This window comes from Clupea harengus, chromosome 19, assembly GCF_900700415.2.
Source record: "Clupea harengus chromosome 19, Ch_v2.0.2, whole genome shotgun sequence".
Taxonomy (NCBI): domain Eukaryota; kingdom Metazoa; phylum Chordata; class Actinopteri; order Clupeiformes; family Clupeidae; genus Clupea; species Clupea harengus.
Window position 1 is genome coordinate 18,542,852 of NC_045170.1, and position 21,383 is coordinate 18,564,234.

A 21,383-nucleotide genomic window follows, 5' to 3' on the forward strand; every position below is an offset into this window, starting at 1 on the left:
ATTTTCCAGTTGTTGCAGTTCTCCAAACTGGCTCTGTTGTCCCTCTCTTCAACAGTCCTCAGGCATCCCCTTCTTAAAGGACCACATCTTGCTATTCTGTGAAAGCTACACACTAATTGTAACATGGGTGCATTATTATAAGGTACCCACTATTTTTTAGTGACACGTTCACTATTGGATGTTATTTCTTCCCTGATAACATCCATGAGAGCTTTGCAGTAGAAATTATGATATATATATATATCACTATATAATATAATAACACTGGCTGTTAATATTCTCCTCTGCAGTAACATATGCCGCTTCATTATATCAGTTAATTATATCACCAGTCACCCTTAAAAAAAAGCAAATGACCAACAGAAATATCAATATTTCAATCAAAGGGAGTTGGCCAGCAAACACAACGAAGGGACCTTTGAGAGGACTGTGTGTCTGGGTGCAAGCCAATCCTCATACATGGAAATCTAAACAAATCTGCTAGATTTGCTTTTCCTGAGTTGTGTATTGAAATTGTGAGCTTTACCTCCTTCCTCATTACCTCTACAACACCTACACCCCCCACCACCACCTCCAAAACACTGACATATGAACCCTAGAGAAGGTTTAGGAAAACGGCCTTTAAAAGTTACCACTGATGCAATGGAAACTTATGCTACTATGCTACAGTAGTTCTTTGGTTGTCTGTACGGAGTTTTCTCATGCGTTGGAGCTCAGATGCCCAAGTTGTTGCAAAAAAAAAGTGTCCTTTTGTCACTGGTTTCTTAGATCAATATCACTGACCCTCAAACCATTGTCGACACATACGTTCCTCTTACGCAAAAGTGAACATTTGACCAGATGTATAGACACTGGTATAGATAGGCTTCCTATCTTCTGAGGAGACGTCTGGACTTTGCCTGCCACAAGGCTCCCTATAAAGAGAACTTCATTCCCTTGTTGCACTCAACAGCTACAGAACGCCATACTGGTAAGCACATCAATGCAGTTGTTTTAACTTCCCTGAATTGCAAACTGTTTTTTTCACTGATTGCTTTACTATGGACCCCCCCTTACAGAGGTTGCAGCCATGAACGTGTTGGTTTTCCTGGCCTTAACCCTTTTTGTGGGTAAGAAATGCATTCTTTGGTCATTAAAGAATTTATTTCATTTTGCATATTATATAATTGTACCCGTGTGGATGTTGTGTGGATGGGTTTCAAAGCTACAGGTACTTTAAAACAATCTGTTGATATATTATTTTCTTGTATAAGGGTAGATTTGCAAAGATTTCTTATTACATCTTGTATTAAAAAACGGCTCTATTGAAAACATATGGTCTCACACCTAGAATTGTCTTAAACCCATCTTCACTTCTTTGTGTAAATGGCATATGATCTTCACTCAATATAAGGGCTCTCTGACCTTCTTAGGGTGCCACTGCCAAAGTGATGCATTGAACAAGAAACAGTACAAGACACACTTGGAACTCAAAAAAGATAATTTCTGGGACTACATCTCAAAAGCAGTGAACACCAATGGGGCTGCGCTCCAGAACCTTGGGCAGATGGAGCTCGGACAAGAGATCAAGTAAGTCCAGATGATTCTGACCTGCATTCTATATTCCAGTGGTGCTCCTCTCTGTAAGTGGTGTTTACCTCTATAATCTATCTTTATTAACATACAGAATAAGTGTTAGGTAAAAATTCACACTCAAGTTATCTCAGGACTCCGGAGCTGTAGATCAGTATATTTATTCAGTAACAATTGCAATCGGGCTCACTCACAGCACAAGGATGAAAGTGAAGCAATTTCACTTACATTGCACAGGGTTTATATACTTAAGATTTATCGAATTTATCTACTCTTTATCTAACTCTGACGCCATAAATGTTTCTAACGTCAGCAAGAATAGCCACGATCGACTAAAAGTCCCTTTGTGTCATCCCAACTGCGCTTTCTGAGATGCAAGGATGTCAGTTTTACACAGGGTTGAACAAGTACAGTTCAACCCTTCTTATCACCTCTGTTCCTGCTTACATAAGCACACGATTCATACAAGGAAATTATTAATACAAGGCACTTGATTAATACATTCATACTTGATTAAAGAGTTTCATATTTCCTTATCAATAAGTAACAAAGACAATATCAATAAAATATGGTAAATGAAATGCAATAGAAATTTTGCATCTACTTTAATAGTATCAGTATGAAGAGGACCTGCTCAGAGTGGTACAGCCTTTCATGTAGCTGAGTGAAAACTGTGATAGGCTTGTGATGCCCTAATGCTTTGACCCGTTCTTGGCCACGATGTTGGTTTCCTCTACCATCTATAGTTATTTGTTATTGACACTACTGGATAATCTGAACTCACATTTTGTTAGTCACACACAGATTGATTTTTTTAAATCTTTTTTTATCTCGCTCCTTCTCTCTCTGTTTTTCCCTCTATCCAGCACAAAGGTGTCTCATACCGTTGATGCAATCAACCAATACATCGAGACTCTGCATAGTCAGGTGACCCCTCTAACTCAGGACCTGCTGGCCAAGCTATCCCAGGAGGCTGAGCAGCTGAAAGCCCGTCTGGAGCAGGACCTGGGTGCCGCGCGAGCTCTGCTGGAGCCCTACACAGAGGAGCTAAGGCTGGAGATGGATCGGCAGATGGAGGAGCTAAAGAGTGACGTGAGGCCCCACAGACAGATGCTCCAGCCGGAGGCACTGAGGGCCACCATGGTCCAGACGGCCGAGGAGCTGAGGGGAGGCCTGGAGAACAGTGTGACGGAGCTGCAGGCCCAGCTGGAGTCTGAGGCCATTGAAATGAAGCAGAAGATGGACCAGTACCTGCAGGAGCTGAGGGAGAGCACTGCGCCTGCAGTGGAGAACCTCAAAAGCCAGATGAGCAAAGTAGGCCAGGACATCGAGCAGACCTTTGTAAACTTTGGTGTGGGGCTGGGCCAGGACCTGAAGAACGAATTTATTTCCTTCTGGGAGACTCTCACCAAAAGAAGTTAATTTAGACTGGTTCTGAATGGGGTGCAGTATTGGTTCCACTCCATGTCAGTTTGGTCATACAAATTGCAAGATAAACTCTTATGTCATTAAAATTGTCTTTGATTTGTGCTGTATTACTTTTTAAAAACACATCACAATGATGAATAAAAAAACACTACGTTTGCATGGTTTTGCTCATTGTTATGAACCCAATTAGCCTCAGAATGCCTGATGTATTCTGCCTTGTAATCCCTCCTGTTACACAATGATGCAGCCATTTTGCTGAGAAACTATAAGTATATGGGGCGTCCTCTAGTGTTGAAAAAGAGTCTGCGTCAGCTCTTTAATCTGGAGACCATACAGTACAATGGGTATACATTATATAGATAAAATCTGTAGTTTGGTGAAAGAATAGTCTACACTTCAACAGAATGAAGTTAAAATATATTAAAGTAAATTATTTATGAAGATAAAAGTAGTTTTCTATTCTGGAATGGGCATTGTCTGATCACACACAGATTCACTTCACCATTGTTGAGATGTAAATCCCAAGGCTTTCCACCAGCTGATTTAATAAGGACTCGTACACACACACACACACACACACACACACACACACACACACACACACACACACACACACATGCCACTGTGTTTGCACTACAAGAGGACAACTAATGCCAAGAAAACATTAATAATCAATAAAAGGTTAAGATAAGTGGCAGACTAACAAACAACAAGACTGGCATGAATGTTATCACTGTACCAGGGCAGATGGAAATAGTGATAACAGGCATAATGTTCCTTAGACATTATGACCAAAGAGGTAAAACTGTAACCTTGTCCTTCTGAACCCTCGGCAGCACTGCTCATATCAGCCTGTAGGGTATGTTAGTGACAGAGACAATAACAAAATCATATCTATACTGACATTTTATAAGGGGATAATTTAAAAGAAAAAGAAAAAAATGTGGAGATGGGGTTCAATTTCGTTTTAATGTCCTTGTCTTCTAGACACATTTCGTTGTGGTAGCCTATGACATCTAAACAAGTTACTTGATGTGTCCTTAGCCCTAATGTGCATTTAAACACATCTCATGAACATTTCTTTCTCCAAAACAATGAGGAATTGTGGATATGTTATGGAGGGCACATCACACCATCAGCTCATGTGATAGAAATGTATGCCATTTTCATCTGACACATAAGGACAAAGTTCTGCCAAGTCAACTTCAATCGATTGACACCATGCCCCTTTGGCACCAATCTGAGGCGACGTGGAATGGAATGAAATGATTGCACTGCAATAAAAAAGGAACAGGGCATCTTTTATGAGGACCTTCGGACAGAGATTGCCACTTCACGTACTGGTACTAGGATCATTGTAAACATACACGTCAATTTCGCTTGCTATAAATACCTCTTGCCTTGGTCCACTCTGCGCACCACACGGCCAAAGACATCAGAACAGGTACATCTCCAAGCCAGTTAACCTGTTTGTATTTCTAATATTTTTAAACCTAATATTTTTGATATTATGATCATTTCTAGTATAATATAAAGTGTATTTACATGTCAGCTGTGTCTATCTCTTCTTAGATCACCATGCAGGTTGTAGCAGTGTTCGTTGCTCTAACAGTCCTCTCAGGTAAGATTTCAAATCCCCGGCACGACAGAAGTAGTTCACTTGCTTAACTTCCTCTCAATTCTTTTTCTAATGCTCATATGACACCTGTGGTCCTAAGCTGAGTGTGTTCTCCTGCAGGCTGCCATGGCTGGTCCCTGTCCCTGGTCCAGGACCAGCATAAGGAGCCATGGGAGGTGGCTGTCGACAGCTTCTGGAAGTACATGGCTGACATGAACACCAAAGCAGAGGAGATGAAGAAGACCATCGAGAGCTCTCAGATCCGCGAGGAACTAGAGTGAGTTGAGCTTGCTGCGCTCCTGTGGTGGTCCATGGAGCACTATCTCACGTTAAATGTTACTATAGGACACAGCTTTCTTAATTTCCAGTACTGAAAACGTTATGGCATTTGTTATACTGAGTCATCTTGATGAAATCCTAAACGTAAACGCAATATGTGTGTGTGTGTGTATGTGAATTTGTGTCCTCCTGTGTCCAGCACACTCTCCAAGACCATCTTGGCAGACCTGAGTATGTACCGAGATGACCTCCAAACCAAGCTGGGTCCCTTTGCCGAGGAAACGGCCGCTCAGCTGGGTCAAGACATGACACTGCTGGCCAATAAGCTCCAGGTCCACTTGAACGAGGCCCAGGACAAGGCCATGGTGTACTCTGACGAGCTGCAGAGCCTTGCACAGCAGAACGCTGATGATGTGTCGGGCAGGATGAAGACCTACGTCCGCAAACTGAAGAAACGCCTGGGCAAAGACTCCGAGGAGATCCGCAGGTACGCTGTTTTCGAGTGAACTTAATGACTCCATAGCTTTGTGCTGCAGTGGTGGATTCAGCAAACTGTGAGAAAGCTGAGGGTTTCCCTTTCACTGGACACTTTTAACCTGTTTTATTATTTTATTGAATGGAGTTCACCATTTAATATCCCATTGGATTAATACATTTTGTTGTCTTTCTTTCTTTCTAACAAGGTGCACATGCCTTTACAATATTATGTACTTTCAATCCTACTAAAGCAATGAACAGTTGTATCGTCAGAAATAAGTTCAATTGACCTCTAAAAATCGAATGTTATGCTTACTGTCTTTTCCCCTCCCAGCAAAATGGACACCTATTTTGCTGAGCTGAACTCCCGCACCGGCACATGGGTGGAGGGTGTGCAGAAGCGGCTGGAGCCTGTCATGAGTGAGCTGGGCAAAGTGCTGAATACCCAGACAGAAGGAGCGAAAGAAAATCTCAAAGTCCTCCAGCAGCAGATGGAGCAGACCTCTGAGAACCTGCGCACCACACTGGAGGCCAAGGCGGAGGAGCTCCGTGTGTGGTTCCAGCCCTACGCCGAGGATATCCAGGTGCAACTGAAGGCCATAATGACGGAAGAATAGAACCTTCATCGAGTTTTCCCTTTTGGCTGATTCTGAGGTGGAGATCAGCTGAAATGGCACTGTCTGTGTGATTCTTTTTTCGTTAAAAGCACTGTTTTTACATAGTGGAATGTGATGAGGTTTGTTATTTCACACCATTATGGCCATCAAAAAAATATGCTTTCCCTGGTGGTTGTGTAGCATGCCCTGTCAAATTGCTGTCATTCATCATGTGAATTGGGTGTGTCGATTCTGTGCGGTGACTAAGCCAGACCCCTGAAAAGTTTCTGGGGGAGAGAATGTAAGTTTTCTCAAAAACAATAAATTATAAACTAAACTAGTCTCATCTCTTGACTGTTATTCATTGTTCACATTTGTGTGGATTGGGCTTTATACAGAGGTTTATACTTACAGGTATCATGACCCAGAATGACTCAAGCAGAAGTCTTAATTTAATAAATCATGAATTCACTCAAAATTTTAAGATAGGACTTTTTAATGTGTGCATTTTGTTCAGGTAGCCTATTTTAAGTAATGTAATAATTATGTCAGGGAAAGCAATAATTATGTTATATTTTGACTATTTACAAACACTGGGTGAAATACGTAGGTGAAGGGTGAGGGCCTTATCATTGGTCAGTCTGGGGACAAACGTATGAAGGCTAATGAATGGTTTTTTGGTTTGTATGTTTTGTTTTAAATTGAGTGGGGTACAAATACACTATTAAATCTCTTCCGCACAATAATAACTTAAACACGACTAGGGCTACTCAAAACTATCTAAACACTGTTTATGTTTTATTAGTCACCAAAACATGTCAATTTCTGTCCTCCCTCCAAAGCAATGCCGCGACAAAATACCTCACTTCCGGGTCTTCCGGATGTTCCATTTGGATGCTTTTTCTAGACGACTTGTATCGGTAGATACAAACATTAACACGCTGTGTAACATACACATATGCGAACTGACAGGCGAGTACTGATGAATCCCTGTGTCTGAGAGCATTCAGAGGGTTAATGAATATGTGACTCCCGTGAGCCGTCCAGCCTGTCTCGCATGGTGAGTAACGTTACACGAGTTGAGCAAGGGGGCGACCTGCAGAAAGCTATATGAAGCCTTGAAGCTGGCAAGTTTTGGAGCCATTTGGTTGCTTTCACGATAAAGCCATAGAGCAAACCTTTAAGGAAAAACTATTTCATGCAGGGTGCCACTAAGCAAACACTTCCAGTAAATAGCCGCCGCATTTTAAGACCATCGAACAGTTTGTCGGCTAATCTTAATTTATCTGGTAGCCGAACCCATGGGAAGGAGACTAGAATTCATTAAAACTGATCTGAGAACGGGCAAATAAAGGCTAAAAAACAATGACCTGTCGTATGCCGTGGTGAGGTATGAACCTCTCAAGAAACAGTAGCCTAACGCTCCCTTGGACAATTTGACAACGTGTTGCAATTGTATTTTTATATGCGCTAAACTTTGTTGCAGAGGACGAACAGTCAAACAACTAAGTGTGGTGCTCAAGGGTTAATGTAAGTCGGCTCCCTTGTTTTAGGCTGCCCCCTAGTGGACGCTATCTATTGGCAGTCTCCTCTCTATTTCATGGGATTAGAAAATGGCACAGACAGTTATATATTATTTCAATTTTAAATGGGTGAACTCTACCATTGGCTGGTGTGTGTGCATTTGGGAGCGAGTGTGTGTGGTGGTCAGTAAACGTCATTATAAGGGTAGATTCGCATTTGTCAACAGTTAAAAAAAGAACACCAAGCCGTTTACACACGTTGGCTCCTGGAAACTCATGAATTAGATATTCTGATCTATTCTGTAGTAACTGGAATTTGACTATTTTCAAGATTTGATCACCAGAATCTCATAGTTACATAGTCCACCAGTATTTTGTAGTTGGTAGTTTGAAAGTGAACTTTCTGAATGTTACAAATGATCTGTTCTAAACATGACCAGCTAGTGTAACTACGTTGTTATGGATTGTATTCATTCATCTGTGCACAGCTGTGTATATGCTGTTTTTGGAAGTTTAATATTGTTCCTGGGTACAACAGATAAACAGAAAAACATCATGTCTGATGAAATGGTCATTCAATAGATTCAAGTGTGTATTTATATTTAAGCATATATTTGTGTATAACATTTGTTTGAATGTATCCATATTATAATTGTCATGTACACTTAACTAAAATTTTTAAAAATATCTTTGTACTTCTGAACATTTCATTGTAAAAGCTCTCACAGGCACAGCTTTAACAGTTCAGACCTGTATTAATTCTTGGTTTACAGGTCGTAGGTCATCCCCTTCCTCTAGGGAACCATGTCTAATGAATGGGGGACCTGGGGCAGCGATGGAGGGCAAAGGTGGGGTGCAGGTTTTACAGTCCAAGGAGAGGTAGATTTCACAAAGGATCTTCAAAGAAGAGAAGAGTGGTCGGACATCTCTGAAGACGATAGTCCTGTTATTTATGCAGACATCTCACGTTCAGAGGAATATCATTACCATGTCGTCCAGCCAAAGGTTTGACAACAATAATACTATTTTACTATTTGTTTGTTTTAGCATGCAGTAGTAGATACCATTCCTGGGTAACTTTTTAAATTTTTTCTTTAATGACATGCAAGTGTTCTACCGTGATGGTCTGTTCAATGGGCTTTCTGTAGGTAATCACAGGCAGTTTAAATGGATGCCAAAGCTTGCTGTCATGTCAGAAAATTCTGGGCATGGAAAATGAACTCTGTCCACACTAAACTACAATATATAAACTACATATACAGTGGGGAAAATAAGTATTTGACCCCCTGCCGATTTCGCAAGTTTGGCCACTTGCAAAGAAATGTGTGATCTATAATTGTAATGGTAGGTCTATTTTAACAGTGAGAGACAGAATATCAACAAAAACATCCAGAAAACTGCATTTTATAACAGTTATGAATTTGATTTTACATTTTATAACAGTTACGTATTTGAACCCCTACCAAACAGCAAGAATTCTAGCTCCCACAGACCAGTTATGTGCCCAAGAAGCACACAGATTAGTCCTCATTAGGCCTAACAAGGTACACCTGATCTCAACTGGTGATGTGTATAAAAGAAACCTGTCCAAAGAATCATACTTCACACCTTCAACCTCACCACATGGGGCCATGTACCGTGGAATATTGGGCTTGAACCTCATTCCCTCATTCCCTCCCATTGAAAACGCAACCTTAAGGATTTGGAGAGGATCTGCAAAGAGGAGTGGACCAAAATCCCTCCTGAGATGTGTGTAAACCTGGTGACCAACTACAAGAAACGTCTGACGTCTGTGCTTGCCAACAAGGGTTATTCCACCAAGTACTAAGTCATGTTTTGCTAGGGGTTCAAATACTTATTTTCCGCGACAAATGCAAATCAATTTATAACTGTTATAAAATGCAGTTTTCTGGATGTTTTTGTTGATATTCTGTCTCTCATTGTTAAAATAGACCTACCATTATAATTATAGATCACACATTTCTTTGCAAGTGGCCAAACTAGCGAAATCGGCAGGGGGTCAAATACTTATTTTCCCCACTGTAATGCTGAAATAGGCAAAGCAAGTATTTTTTTCTCTAACGTCAATACTTATTTGCAACAGTCGAGAAGTTAACTAACCCCCCTAATGAGTTGATTAACGAGTTTGTATTTTCAAAGGTAAAATTGATTTCATCACACAGAACATATTCTGTCAATTACAAACAGCTCAACATATGGGATTACCAACATTGATAGACAATGAACCTCTGGGGGAAAAAACAATGCTTTCTAAAGAACCTCAATTCTTCCACATGCTGCTTAGATACCAACTTTTAAAAATCAGTTTTTCACCTCTTCGAAGCAGACGTGCTTAAAATTGTCAATATATCACTGCTCTCTGGCACATTTCCTGTCCCTAAAAACAGCTGTTATAAAGCCCCTTCTTAAAAAGAATAATCTTGATGCTTCCATACTAAACAATCACCAGCCCCTATCCAATCCACCATTTGTTGGCAAAATCAATGGAGATCGCGTCCTTCTCAGTCAATCATACATTCATTTACAAAATTGAGTGGCCTAATCTGATGGACTATTTTACCAAGAGAATGGCTTTACATTGCGGGTGTACAGACAGCGGCTGATGTCAGTAGGCCTACGCCAGAGTAGACAACTTGAGTTCATGAACCGAAAGTTGAAGGGTGATTTTTCAAGTGCATTTCAAGTATGTGTGGTGTGAGAGAGAGAAAATATACAAATTAAGTGAAAAGTAGTATTTTTTATGGGAATATGTGTATTAGTCGTTGTTTTTTTAAGCAAGACAAATGTTATAGAAGAGTTAGATACACACAAACGTGCGATTACAAAATGGTGACTGGTGAAAAATATGAGTGGCTGGTAGATTTTAGAATCCATCAGACACTTTAGCTTATTGACTTATTTATTTTTTTCTATGTTCTATTATCTGTTCATTTGTAAAGCACTTTTAATGACCAATGTGAATGAATTGTGCTATATAAATAAACCTGCCTTGCCTTGCCTTGCCTGGCCTTGCCTTGCCTGGCCTTGCCTTGCCTAGGGATACCACGATTTGAAACTAAGCGGCATGGTTAATTGTAAAAGAAATTCCAGTTTCACAATTTCTCGATTCTTTTCTATTTCAACAATTAAGGCACGGCACTTTCCTTCACCATACTCACTATGTAGCCTAAGTACAGTCACACGTGCAACAACTCAAGTTGTCCAAACGCTTAGCACTGACACATTATGGGAGTGTCCGCTAGTAATATTCTGAACGCAAGCGTGAGTAAATAATAGATTATATAGAATAGGATACATTTAACATTAGAGAACTCAAATTGACATATCACACTGATAGTCCTTTTTTTATAATGGTTTAAAGTACTAATTTCAAAGTTTAGGGATTAGTTCACCATTACGATTTATAACCTAGATTAACTGCAGAACAGTCAATCTCAACATCCCTAACTGTAATTACTGTTTTTTTTTTGTTTGTTCAGAGGACAGAGTTGGACAGCACGTCTTTGACCCACGAAACATCTGTTGCTATAGATGCAAGTGAAGGAGTTCCCAACAAGGATGAAACACCAACAGCATCAAGCCTCCCATCTCAAGAAGGGGTTGTTTGGAGGCAGCTGCAACAAGGTGACTCCCCTGAAGTTGCTTCAGAGAGCACTGAGTACCCAGTTGCATCATATCCATCAGTGTTCTGCCAGATGAAGGAAGAAAAGACTGAGGGTTGTTCTTTGGATGATGGAGGAACTTTAGAGGAAGAGGAACAGAAGAAAAGCAGAGACGTGTCCGTTATTCAACAAACAGTCGCTGCAAAAAAACACAAGGGGGACCTATCCAAGAACGGCTATCGCCAAGGCTTTGAACTTGAGGTAGGTCATTAACAAAGGCATGTTGCAGTATGCGAGTGGACTCTCTTTTATGAATGAGTTATTACAGTGTTATGCGGTGTTGTAGCCTGAAAATAGATATTTACATTCCATTTACATGTATTAATTTTTTTATCCAGTTTTTTTATCCGTTTTTTATCCATTTTTTTATCCAGTTTTTATCCAAAGCGACATACAAGCAAGACATGAAAGAAATTACATGGTTGCTAACTGTGTGCTTCTGTTCTGTAGAGGGAGGAATCAGCAACAAGCAACTTGGCCAATGGACCATCAGCAAACCTAGAAACACTGGAAACAACTCAGAAGGGTCTTTTGTCACTGGATGAACCTCATGCACCAGACCCATGCTCTTCAGGTCAAAAACACTATAATGTGATGTTGCCAGTGCCAGGTGCTTCCATGTCTTATAGAGAGGGACAACCTGAGAGCACAGTAGAATCTGGGCATAACAGTGCCATGACTTCAAGGGAACAAGGTGGGTCAGCTGTTACGGTTTTTCCCTCCAGTTCTGAGTTCTCATTGGAACCCTTTGACTCACAGCAGTGTGATGCAAACCCTGAATGTAAAAACCTCAATGTGCCATCAGTAAAAGAAATGTCGGTGTCTAGTAGAGAATCACCTCCTACCAGATCTGACGAGAAGAGGATACTCGTGGCTGATCAGCATTTCTTGAAAGAATGTGGAGAGGTAAACAGGCTTGATATGCCTGGTCAGGGAAGCGCAGAGGTTATGCAGCATCCAACTTTGGCATTGGCAGGAATGGACAGTGTGAAAGATAGAGATAGTACACAGTTAGGTATGGGGCTTGTTGTATTACTGAAGAAACCAAAACGGAAAGTTGGACGGCCGTTGAAGAAAAAAACCCTCTTAAAGATGGCAAAACTTCTAAACATAGCTCAAGAATGGGGGGGAGACACTAAAGATACACACTTGGGGCAGAATGACATGCAAAGACAGAATGCCCACCTTGACTTTCCAAATGAGCAAAGCCTTCCATGTAACCTTAGTATATCTCCACTACCTAAAAGCCACATTCAAGTCCCAAAAGTTAATTCATCCAAGTCTTTGAAAGCTCTTTTGGGAAATTCCAGCCAACATGAAGACTGTAGGAGTCGCCCCAAAAATATTGGACAGGCTACACGACGTAAAGCAAAATCTAAGAAAGCGTCATGCAAACAGGAAGGAACTCAAGAGTCATTCATTTTTAGTGTTCCTAAAGATCCCCAGGTGGTACCAGAAACTGTGCTGGCTCAAGAGACCGGTCAGTCAGCATCTCGCTGCCCAAAGAGCACCAAAAAAACACTTAAGAGAAAAACATACATGAATATAGAAGAGTGCAAAGAGGACAGCCTGGAGCAACCCACTGGTAGCCAAAGCAGAGGTAGGACATTACTGCTGAAACCAGTACACCTGCCAGCAATAGATGACGCTCATGCCATACAACAGTCCTCTAAACCACGTAGGAATGCCAAGAAAAGCTTGAAAGAAGAAAGCAAGGATTTGAGAGACACTTGTGAAGAGAAATGTAATCTTCCCGTGAAAGATTTTGTCCTTGACTCTCAGACCTCTGGAGCTGGTGTACCTCCACATATGCATACAACATTGGAACTGCCAAAGAAACCGCAAAAGAAGATATCCGCCAAGTCTTGGAAGGCCGATCTTCAGGCAAGTCTTCCACAGCACAGTGCTGACCCACGGATTATCTCCCCACAGAAGGAGCTTGAAAATACGATTGTAATTGAAGAGACAACTAAAAGAGCAAATAAACGAGGCCGGGGTAGAAGTGCCCCTCCAAAGGGAAAAAATACTGCAAAGGATTATAGAACTGATACACTGAATGAACCAGAATTGCCATGTGAAGATATGGATGCAAATGAGTTGCATATCATGACACATAAAGACACAAATCACAGAGTAGTAAGTACTTCTGATGTACATGAAGCTGAATGTATTGATACTGGTTTAGAGAGGCTTAGTGTTCCTATGGAAACGCAAACCAGTGCAAAGGACCTGAGTAAACAGGGTAGAGGTCCAAAGAGGAAAGGTAACTCCAAGGCGAAGAGGAAAGTAACACCTAAAGGAAGTGCAGAGCAGAATAACCCTTATGATCCAACTTCTATGATCGAAAAAACTGTGCTCCCTGAAACACACGGTTCTCCGAAGCTGTCCAAACAAGCACCAAAACAGAATACTAAGAAAACATCTAAAAAGAAGGCTGTTAAAGACAAAGGACAAGATGGCATGGCACAGATAGACTCTTACGGCCCACCACTCAAAAAAGATGCCTTGTGTTGCAAAGAACATACTGGTCAGAGTCTCACCATTTCACAGCCCCCATTGAGAGAAAAGAAAGCAAGAAAGCGGAAAGCAACAGATTATGGAGAAAATGGCTTGAATCTGAATAACTACAGTGTAGAGCAGATACCCAACCCGGACACCTTCACATTCAATGAATTAAACCCTTCCATTCCACAACTTAAATCAGTCAAACTAGAGTCTAACATTGAGCCCACACCAAAAATACATGGATGCAGTCGTCCCAAAAAAGCTTTGAAAAAGGAAAGAAAAAAGAAGGCCAAGTCCCTGGGTGCTTCACAGCCAGTTTTGATAGAGGACTTTTTGTTAAACACAGACACTGTAAACCTCACAACTCAGGTTCCTCGGTTTACTTTAACAAAACAGAGGAGATCACATAAGAAAAAGTGTGATTTAAAAGAGGAGAGCAAGTTGTCAGAATTCGACAACAATACAGCCTTACAAGGCAGATGTGTCGTGCCACCACAAAAAACACAAGAAACCCCAAAAGGCAGCCGTTCCAGAAAGAAAGTTATAGTTCCCAAGGTGGAGTCTGCTTTCCAGGACATAGCATTGAATATAATGACTGCTGAAACATCCCCTAAAACCAATACCCCAAGAAAAATGAAGGAAGAGGTGGTGATGCTTAAAGAGGAACATGTTGCAAATAGAAGTTTTGACTTTGCAGAGGAAGAGTTTCATGTTCCTGTCATAAAAGTCACTTCCAGGAATGACGTTTCACTTAAAAGGATGAAGCCCAAACAGAGTTGCATGAAGAAGTGTAAAAAAGATACCAACAGCAGGACCAAACAGGCTGCAAAAACTGCTGGAACAAAATCTAAAACATCTCCGGAAAGACTGGAAAGCTTCAGCAACTCCCTGTCAGAATTCCCTGTAATAAAGCCTGAACCTTTTGCTATGCCGCTTTCAGCCACTAAACCTGTGAAGAAACTCTCGAGCAGACGAAGAATTCTAAAATCCCCTTTGAAACAGTCAGATGTAGCACTCAGTGATGTACCGAAACTGAAAGAAAACAGCAGTGGTGATAACATTGATGAGCAACATGATGGTAAATGCACAGAGATAAAACTGGAACAGGCAGAATTTGCATTGTCTGCAGTAGACATCGGACATCCTGCCCGTTTACAGCAGAGCTCTACAATACAAACAGGTTCCTTGGCGATGTTGAAACGAAAAGCTGGTAGACCATTCAAGAAAAAGACGCTGTTAAAAATGGCTAAGATTTTTGAAATAGTTCAGGAAGATGGGTCTAATTCTACAGAAACTTGTGGCATCACTGACTGTGCTGAAAGAATGCTTCTAAAAAACCAGCATCGGCCACCAAGAGTGAAGAAAGAAAAGGAGACCAAACCAGTAGTCACGCCTACAAGAAGGTCACTTCGAACTGTTGTTTCTGGTAGGGCAGAGAGCAACCTTCATTCTTCGTCAACAATGTCCATGGACATTGATCAGAAGGGAAATACTGATTCATCATGTTCAAGTACTTTAAATAGACAGTCTTCGTCTGAAAAGTGCTTCAATAAGACATTAGCTTTAGACTCTAATAAAACTGCAGTGGATGAGACTGATCATCAGGAACCTCAGAAGGAGACTCAAGTTGAGACCACAGCTGTGATGGCTCTGAAGGGAAAGAGAAAAACTAAATCATGGCATACTAAGAAAAGAAAGGTGGGGTGGAGAAAGCTCTGTCAACAGTTGGCTAGTGTTACTGCTGCACAAGAGGAGGTCCTTCTTTCAAGTAATGCAGATGGTAACAACATAGATGTTTCATGTAAGGTCTTATCTCTCCCTGTGTCATGTAAAGAGGAAGTACATGAGCATGCCATTTTGCACAACTCAAACACCTCAAAGGCAGTATCTGGAACACAGCTTCACACCCTGGATGCCCTTTTAACTGGTTTAGAGAAAAGGTCCAAATTAAGACCATCCACATTAACACAGAAGAAAAAAGAAAGAAGATGTAGAAACGGGGAAACAACTTTGTCTTTAGTGGAAGATGCTGGGGTCTCGTTGGAGGTTGCAGCTTTGCCACCCAACCAAGGGAGAGATGATGCTGAACTCCTTGCAGTGCAGTCTTTAACCAAAGTGAAACGGAGTGGTCGGACCTACAAAAAGAAGACCTCTGTGAAAAAGTCTAAGTTGATGGCAGTTGAGCAGACGGTATCTGAACTTAAGGAATCCCAACTTCAAGCAGTAAGCTTGCATTTTCCCCAAGACGTCACAAAGGTAAAGACAGAAGAATGTGAGCAGTCAGTGTCAGTGGCACAAGCCTCAAAGTTAAGGAGGTCTTTACGTAGTTTATGTTCAGCTCCATTCTCTATAGTTGACCAGGAGCAAAGTCAACCCACACAGAACCTTGATGAGACAACACTGTCCTCCAAGTCTTTTGTTCTGGAAGCCAAAACGGAGATGCTGAGAAACGTATCCTGCAATGAAAGGGAAGTGAAAGATGATGACCTTTCCCTTGAAAAACAATATGATGATTTAACCCTTCCCTGTCCAAATGTTCAGCAAGCAGCCCCTATGCCTGGACAGTTAAAGCGAAAGAAAATAAGGAAGGGACAGAAGCGAAAACTCAGTTCTAGAACCTCTGGAATAGTGGAATCTGCCGAGATCACAGACACAACAATTAGTTCAGATGCTTCCCTCACAGTTGCCTTCAACACTTACGACTGTCAAAGTACATCTTTTGAACATGAAAATGTTTCGATGAAAAGTAAAATGATGATAGAGGAGCCTGTGAAAGGTGAAACTGAGGCACCTGTCCGACCAAAAATGAAAAAAGGAGGCAAGGAGAAGAGGGCACAGAATAAGACCTCATCTGACGTCGATTCAGAAATGGGGAATGTCAGCATTCATGAAAACCACACGATTACACCAGATTTGAAGAAGAATCATGATCAAGAATCAAGAAAAATTGTGAACAGCTCAGAAGCCCCTCTGAGAAGATCTAGCCGAGCCTCTAAAATTCACTCACCTTTTCACCGCAGTGAAGAATATACATCTGCAGTTGGTGAAACGACCTCCTTTCCTGCTAAAGACAGCCAAGATGTTATTCAAAGCTCAGACAAAACACTTCATCCCTCTAAAACAATCCCAGCTGTCCCTACAGAGGAACAAGTGGTGTCTGCTGTTTCTTCTGACACTGCTGAAATATCAGTCTCAGACATAGGTTGTGAACCTGACCTAGAAACAAGAACACCTGTAGATCGTGAGATCACCCCAGCTCAAGATTCAAGTCCACCTGTGAGTAAAACAGCAGAAGCACAACACCTAATTGTGGAAAAGAAAAAGCGCCGTAGAAAAAAAAAGAGAAGGAAATCAAAAACAAAAGGAACTCATAATGCTGTGCAAGTGATTGAACAACCTGTTGTCCAAAATAAAGAGGCAACTGTGATTACAGAGGTAAATGAGAATTTTGCACACTATAGACAGTTGAATGGTTCTCAGCCTCATGGTGAAATATCATTTGCATCAGAACCTCTGGAGGATTCTGAAGTGGAATCTCATCCAACTGATGGAGACATTTTTGTAAAGACAGTTAATGTCTTAGTTGACTCTGGCTGTCAAACATCAGTCTCCCTGAATATGCTTTCCTCTTCTCAAGTAACAGTTCAAACAGTTGATGGATGCACACAGTATTCTGAGGATTCTGAGTGTAGAGAGCAACGAATAATATCTAAATTCCCAGCAGGTCAGAATGTGAAACAGCAATTAGCCAAAAAGGCAAGAACATACATTATGTGCAGGTTCTGTGGACGTTCTTTTCGCCACATCTCTGCATACACTGTTCACCAGCGGCTTCACACGGGTGAAAGACCCTATCAGTGTCAGCAGTGTGGAAAGAGGTTTGCCCAACTTTCGAAATTAAAACTCCACAGGAACGTGCATAAAGTACCAGGACTCATACAGTGCCCATGCTGTAGCCAGCGATTCTCCAAAAAAGAACAACTTATCTCCCATTTTAAAGTTCACCTTCCCAATGCAGGTCACATCAGTTCAGATGAGAAAAGTGGCCAGGCATCCCACGCTAAACCTTCCGCTGGCCTGGCTAATTTATCGGAGGGGGTCTTTAACTGCCCTGTGTGTGGGAAAGACCTCCCCAGTGAGCGAAAACTGCACATTCACAAGCGCACTCACAAAGGAGAGGGCCTGTCTTGCAAAGACTGTGGAAAGACTTTCAGCAAGCCATCTAGCCTGAGCGCTCATGAGAGAGTCCACTGGCCCCTCCAGCCGTATGCCTGCTCAGTCTGTGGAAAGGGTTTCAGTAAACTGCAGGTACTGAAGATCCATTCTCTTGAGCACACAGGAGCGACCCCTTTCTTCTGCTCTCATTGTGGCTACGCTTGCAATGATCTACCAACGCTGAGGGCACACCAGGCCTCCAGGGTTTGCTTTTCAAAGAAGCCAAACGACATCGAGGGCTTCCTGGTCCAGATGGGAGTGGATGGTCAGGTGAATACACCAAGCCTTTTCAAATGCCACTTGTGCAAGAAACTTCTAAACCACTGGTGCCAGTACATCCTCCATCTGCAAACGCACACAAAGGCTCACCCTTATCTATGCGATACATGCGGCCAGAGTTATGAGAGGGACTCAGATGTAAGGGCTCACTGCAGAGATTGCTGCAGGTCTAGTGGTGAGGAGAAGGCCTGCAGTGGACCCTTGTCTGACATTTGGAACAGTCAAGAAACAGAGAAAAGCGCTCAGATTTCTCAGGAGCCAGATTCCCCAGAACATATGAACGAGCACTGTTTGATTTTGAACGATCAGTCATTCGCCTCTCAAGACAATTCTCCAGTCCGTCCAGACATGCTAGGAGAGGACCTTCCCCAAAGTAAAAGCCCACATCCAATCCCATCCTGTACGGAGGATCCGGATCCTCCCAGTCCTGGCAACTCTCAGCCACCTTCTCCTACTCGTTCTGATGTTAGCATTTTATCCTCACATCCATCTCTTGACTGCTACGTTGTGTCCTCTATTCGTGCCCGCACAAGGACTTCACACAAGAGGTTTGACTGTCAACACTGTGGGCAGACATTTAGGCTGTCTAGTATTTTACATGCCCACTTGCAAACACACTTATCTGGCAACAAGTATACTTGTGGACTCTGTGGTCGTGTTTTTCAAAGGTGGCACCGGCTGTGGTTGCACCAACGCCTTCATCAAGAGAAGGGCCGATCCTTCTCATGCTCAGAGTGCAACATACAGTTTCGTTTTCTGAATTTGTACAGGGAGCATCTACGGGAACATGCGGAGCACAGACCTTATGCCTGTCCACTGTGCCTAGAAACATTCCTTAGCGAAGGAAGCCTCAACACTCATCAGTGTGAGAATCACAGGCCCTGTCAAACACTAAAATGCGAGGTTTGCGGAAAGGGTTTTTCCAGTTTGAGAAACTGGGTGAAACACAGTCTGCTTCACAATGGTCGCAGTTCCCACAGTTGCCTCCTGTGCAATCAGTCATTCTCCAACAACCGTGCCCTGCAGGATCACTTGAAGAAGCACAACAACGACCTCCGCTTCCCAGCATCTGAAATTCCGTCAGAGCCTCTTCTGTTTCCGCATCAATGCTGGATGTGTAATGCCAGCTTTTCAACTGGAGAGCTGCTCTATGCTCATCAGATATGCCATGCTGTTGGGGGAAAGCCTCCAGCCAGGCCAAGGGGTGCCCCTACTGGCCACAGAACCACCAATGGTGTCATGAGGACAATGCCCCCACCCACTGTTCCGGAGCCTTCTTCTGTTCCAGAACCAGCTGCGCCAGAACAAGTTCCTGTTCCGGAGATCAGAGATGAAAGCTTGTTTGTCTACGCCCATCCTGACAGCCTCTATGTAGTACCAGACCCCTCACCACCACCGCCTCCTCATACCCACTCCTTTTCATGGTCCGGTGGTCTGTCTTCATCCCAAGCTACAAACCTCACCTCATCACAGCAGGTTATTGTCCTGGATGAGGAGGTTAACCTCGGAGACACGGCAGACACCAGCCAAAGTGCTCCTGGCACCAGTCAAACCATTCCCAACTCCAGTTCAAATGAAGATGGAAATCTACCTCAAACCAGTAGCCAACAAAGCATTAATAAGTTGCTGTCAGGGTCAACCTCATCCCCAATCCAAGCAGGTTCTTCTGCTAGTAGTCTTCGAGACGAACCGACTCTTAGCCTCCAGGTCCAACACACACTCCCTCCCAGACACAACAAGTCCAAAGATGCTGGCAAAAGTTTCTCAATCACTGTACAACTACAGGACACAAGGGGCTTTGAATGTGCTGATTGCAATATATCCCTTTCCAGTGTCACACAACTACATAAACATTACCTAAAACATGCTAAAGGAGTGCTGGGAAAAATTCACATTTAAAAGTTTTTTGTTACTTTATTATATACATTAAATTGACAGGTTGATTTCATTGTAGTGCCTATAACAGACTTGTTTTCTGAATACCTCAGGTAGCAGTACCATCACTTTAACAGCCTATTGAACTTAGTATCAATAACGAATGTCTTTTTTATGAGTGTTTAAAATGATAAATGATACATGTTTTCATTGTTATGTTTAAAACTGTCCACCAGTATAAGCCTTCACAGTGTTTCCTTGATCTGCAGTTTTTTCCTCATTGAATGTTGTAATACTACTCAAATATATATTTTTTATCAGTGGCTTCACATTTGCCGTCCTAACATGTCTACACTGTAATCACTCTTGTCATGTCCGTTTTTTTTTTATCTTCTATTTAGGCCTTTAAAACTACTGCCCCATTGTGGGTGCTGCTCTTGCAAAAGATGTAACACGCATTTAGGTTGTATCATTCATATGTAAATATCTGCGATGTCACTATTTTTTTCTAAAATTACTGGGAAACCTGTATGTAGACATTGCATATACTGTCAACTGTGTATTCGATTCCTACAAGCTGCATTGAGAAGTGTCTTTTTCTTATACCTTGTATACAGCGGACTGTATCGTAGAAGTAGCATTTCCAGTTATGGCCGCTTTTCTTTTTTTATACCCCATCAGCAATGTGAAGCATATCAATTCCAATGAAAAAAAAATTAATGTTGCAGTTAAATGTAAGACTTCATCTGATCCACAGAAATGCACATACATATTTACCGGTCAACAAATCTGAAACACAACTGTTACCGATAAATGTACATGTACAGTCTTCTAATTTCTTGTCACTTCGTCTACTTTAAAACTATTTTATAAATAAAGTGTAAAATAGTAACTCTGTTGTATTTGAAGCACGCTCCATCAGTTGCCATGTCTGGCATCATCATTCTCTCAAGTATTCCCCTATTACACCTCTTGAGGCACTCCATACCATATCAAACCACAAGGAAGAGTACCAGTGATCGCATGTAGGTCTCATCCTTACAGCAGTACCAACTGACTGATTTCCCATTGTGTCCTGACTGAATAAACAAGGTCTGACACTAAAATGCCTTTTGCAGGATGGGCCATGATCTTAATTTTGTTTACAGCATGGCTTTTGAATCTGGATGGTTCTTATCGGTCAGGCAAATGTACCACAGAAAAGAGGATGGTGCCACTGCACTTTGTTCTCAGGACTGGGTAATCTTAATGGGGTGTAATGTTACTGGTTAATCTTGAGTCAGTGTTTCAAGGACGTCGAAATTAAGGTTTAGGCAGACCATATGGTTATCAC

General features: G+C 41.9%; 3 protein-coding genes across 3 annotated transcripts; all 3 read left to right on the top strand.

The window, feature by feature from the left end:
* Positions 1 to 1,069: 1,069 nt before the first annotated feature.
* Positions 1,070 to 2,994, top strand: LOC105901432 (apolipoprotein A-IV-like). Its single transcript, XM_012828889.2, has 3 exons — positions 1,070 to 1,109; positions 1,413 to 1,569; positions 2,439 to 2,994. Exons 1-3 carry the CDS (start codon positions 1,070 to 1,072, stop codon positions 2,992 to 2,994), a joined length of 753 nt encoding a protein of 250 aa, XP_012684343.1.
* Positions 2,995 to 4,278: 1,284 nt separating this feature from the next.
* Positions 4,279 to 6,311, top strand: LOC105901460 (apolipoprotein Eb-like). The gene is made up of 5 exons (XM_012828921.3): positions 4,279 to 4,444; positions 4,573 to 4,621; positions 4,739 to 4,895; positions 5,097 to 5,384; positions 5,709 to 6,311. Exons 2-5 carry the CDS (start codon positions 4,579 to 4,581, stop codon positions 5,989 to 5,991), a joined length of 771 nt encoding a protein of 256 aa, XP_012684375.1. The 5' UTR covers positions 4,279 to 4,444; positions 4,573 to 4,578; the 3' UTR covers positions 5,992 to 6,311.
* A 103-nt stretch (positions 6,312 to 6,414) lies between these two features.
* On the top strand, positions 6,415 to 21,342 carry si:ch73-347e22.4. The gene is made up of 4 exons (XM_031586640.2): positions 6,415 to 7,030; positions 8,267 to 8,498; positions 10,994 to 11,377; positions 11,627 to 21,342. Exons 2-4 carry the CDS (start codon positions 8,298 to 8,300, stop codon positions 20,072 to 20,074), a joined length of 9,033 nt encoding a protein of 3,010 aa, XP_031442500.1. The 5' UTR covers positions 6,415 to 7,030; positions 8,267 to 8,297; the 3' UTR covers positions 20,075 to 21,342.
* Positions 21,343 to 21,383: the final 41 nt, after the last annotated feature.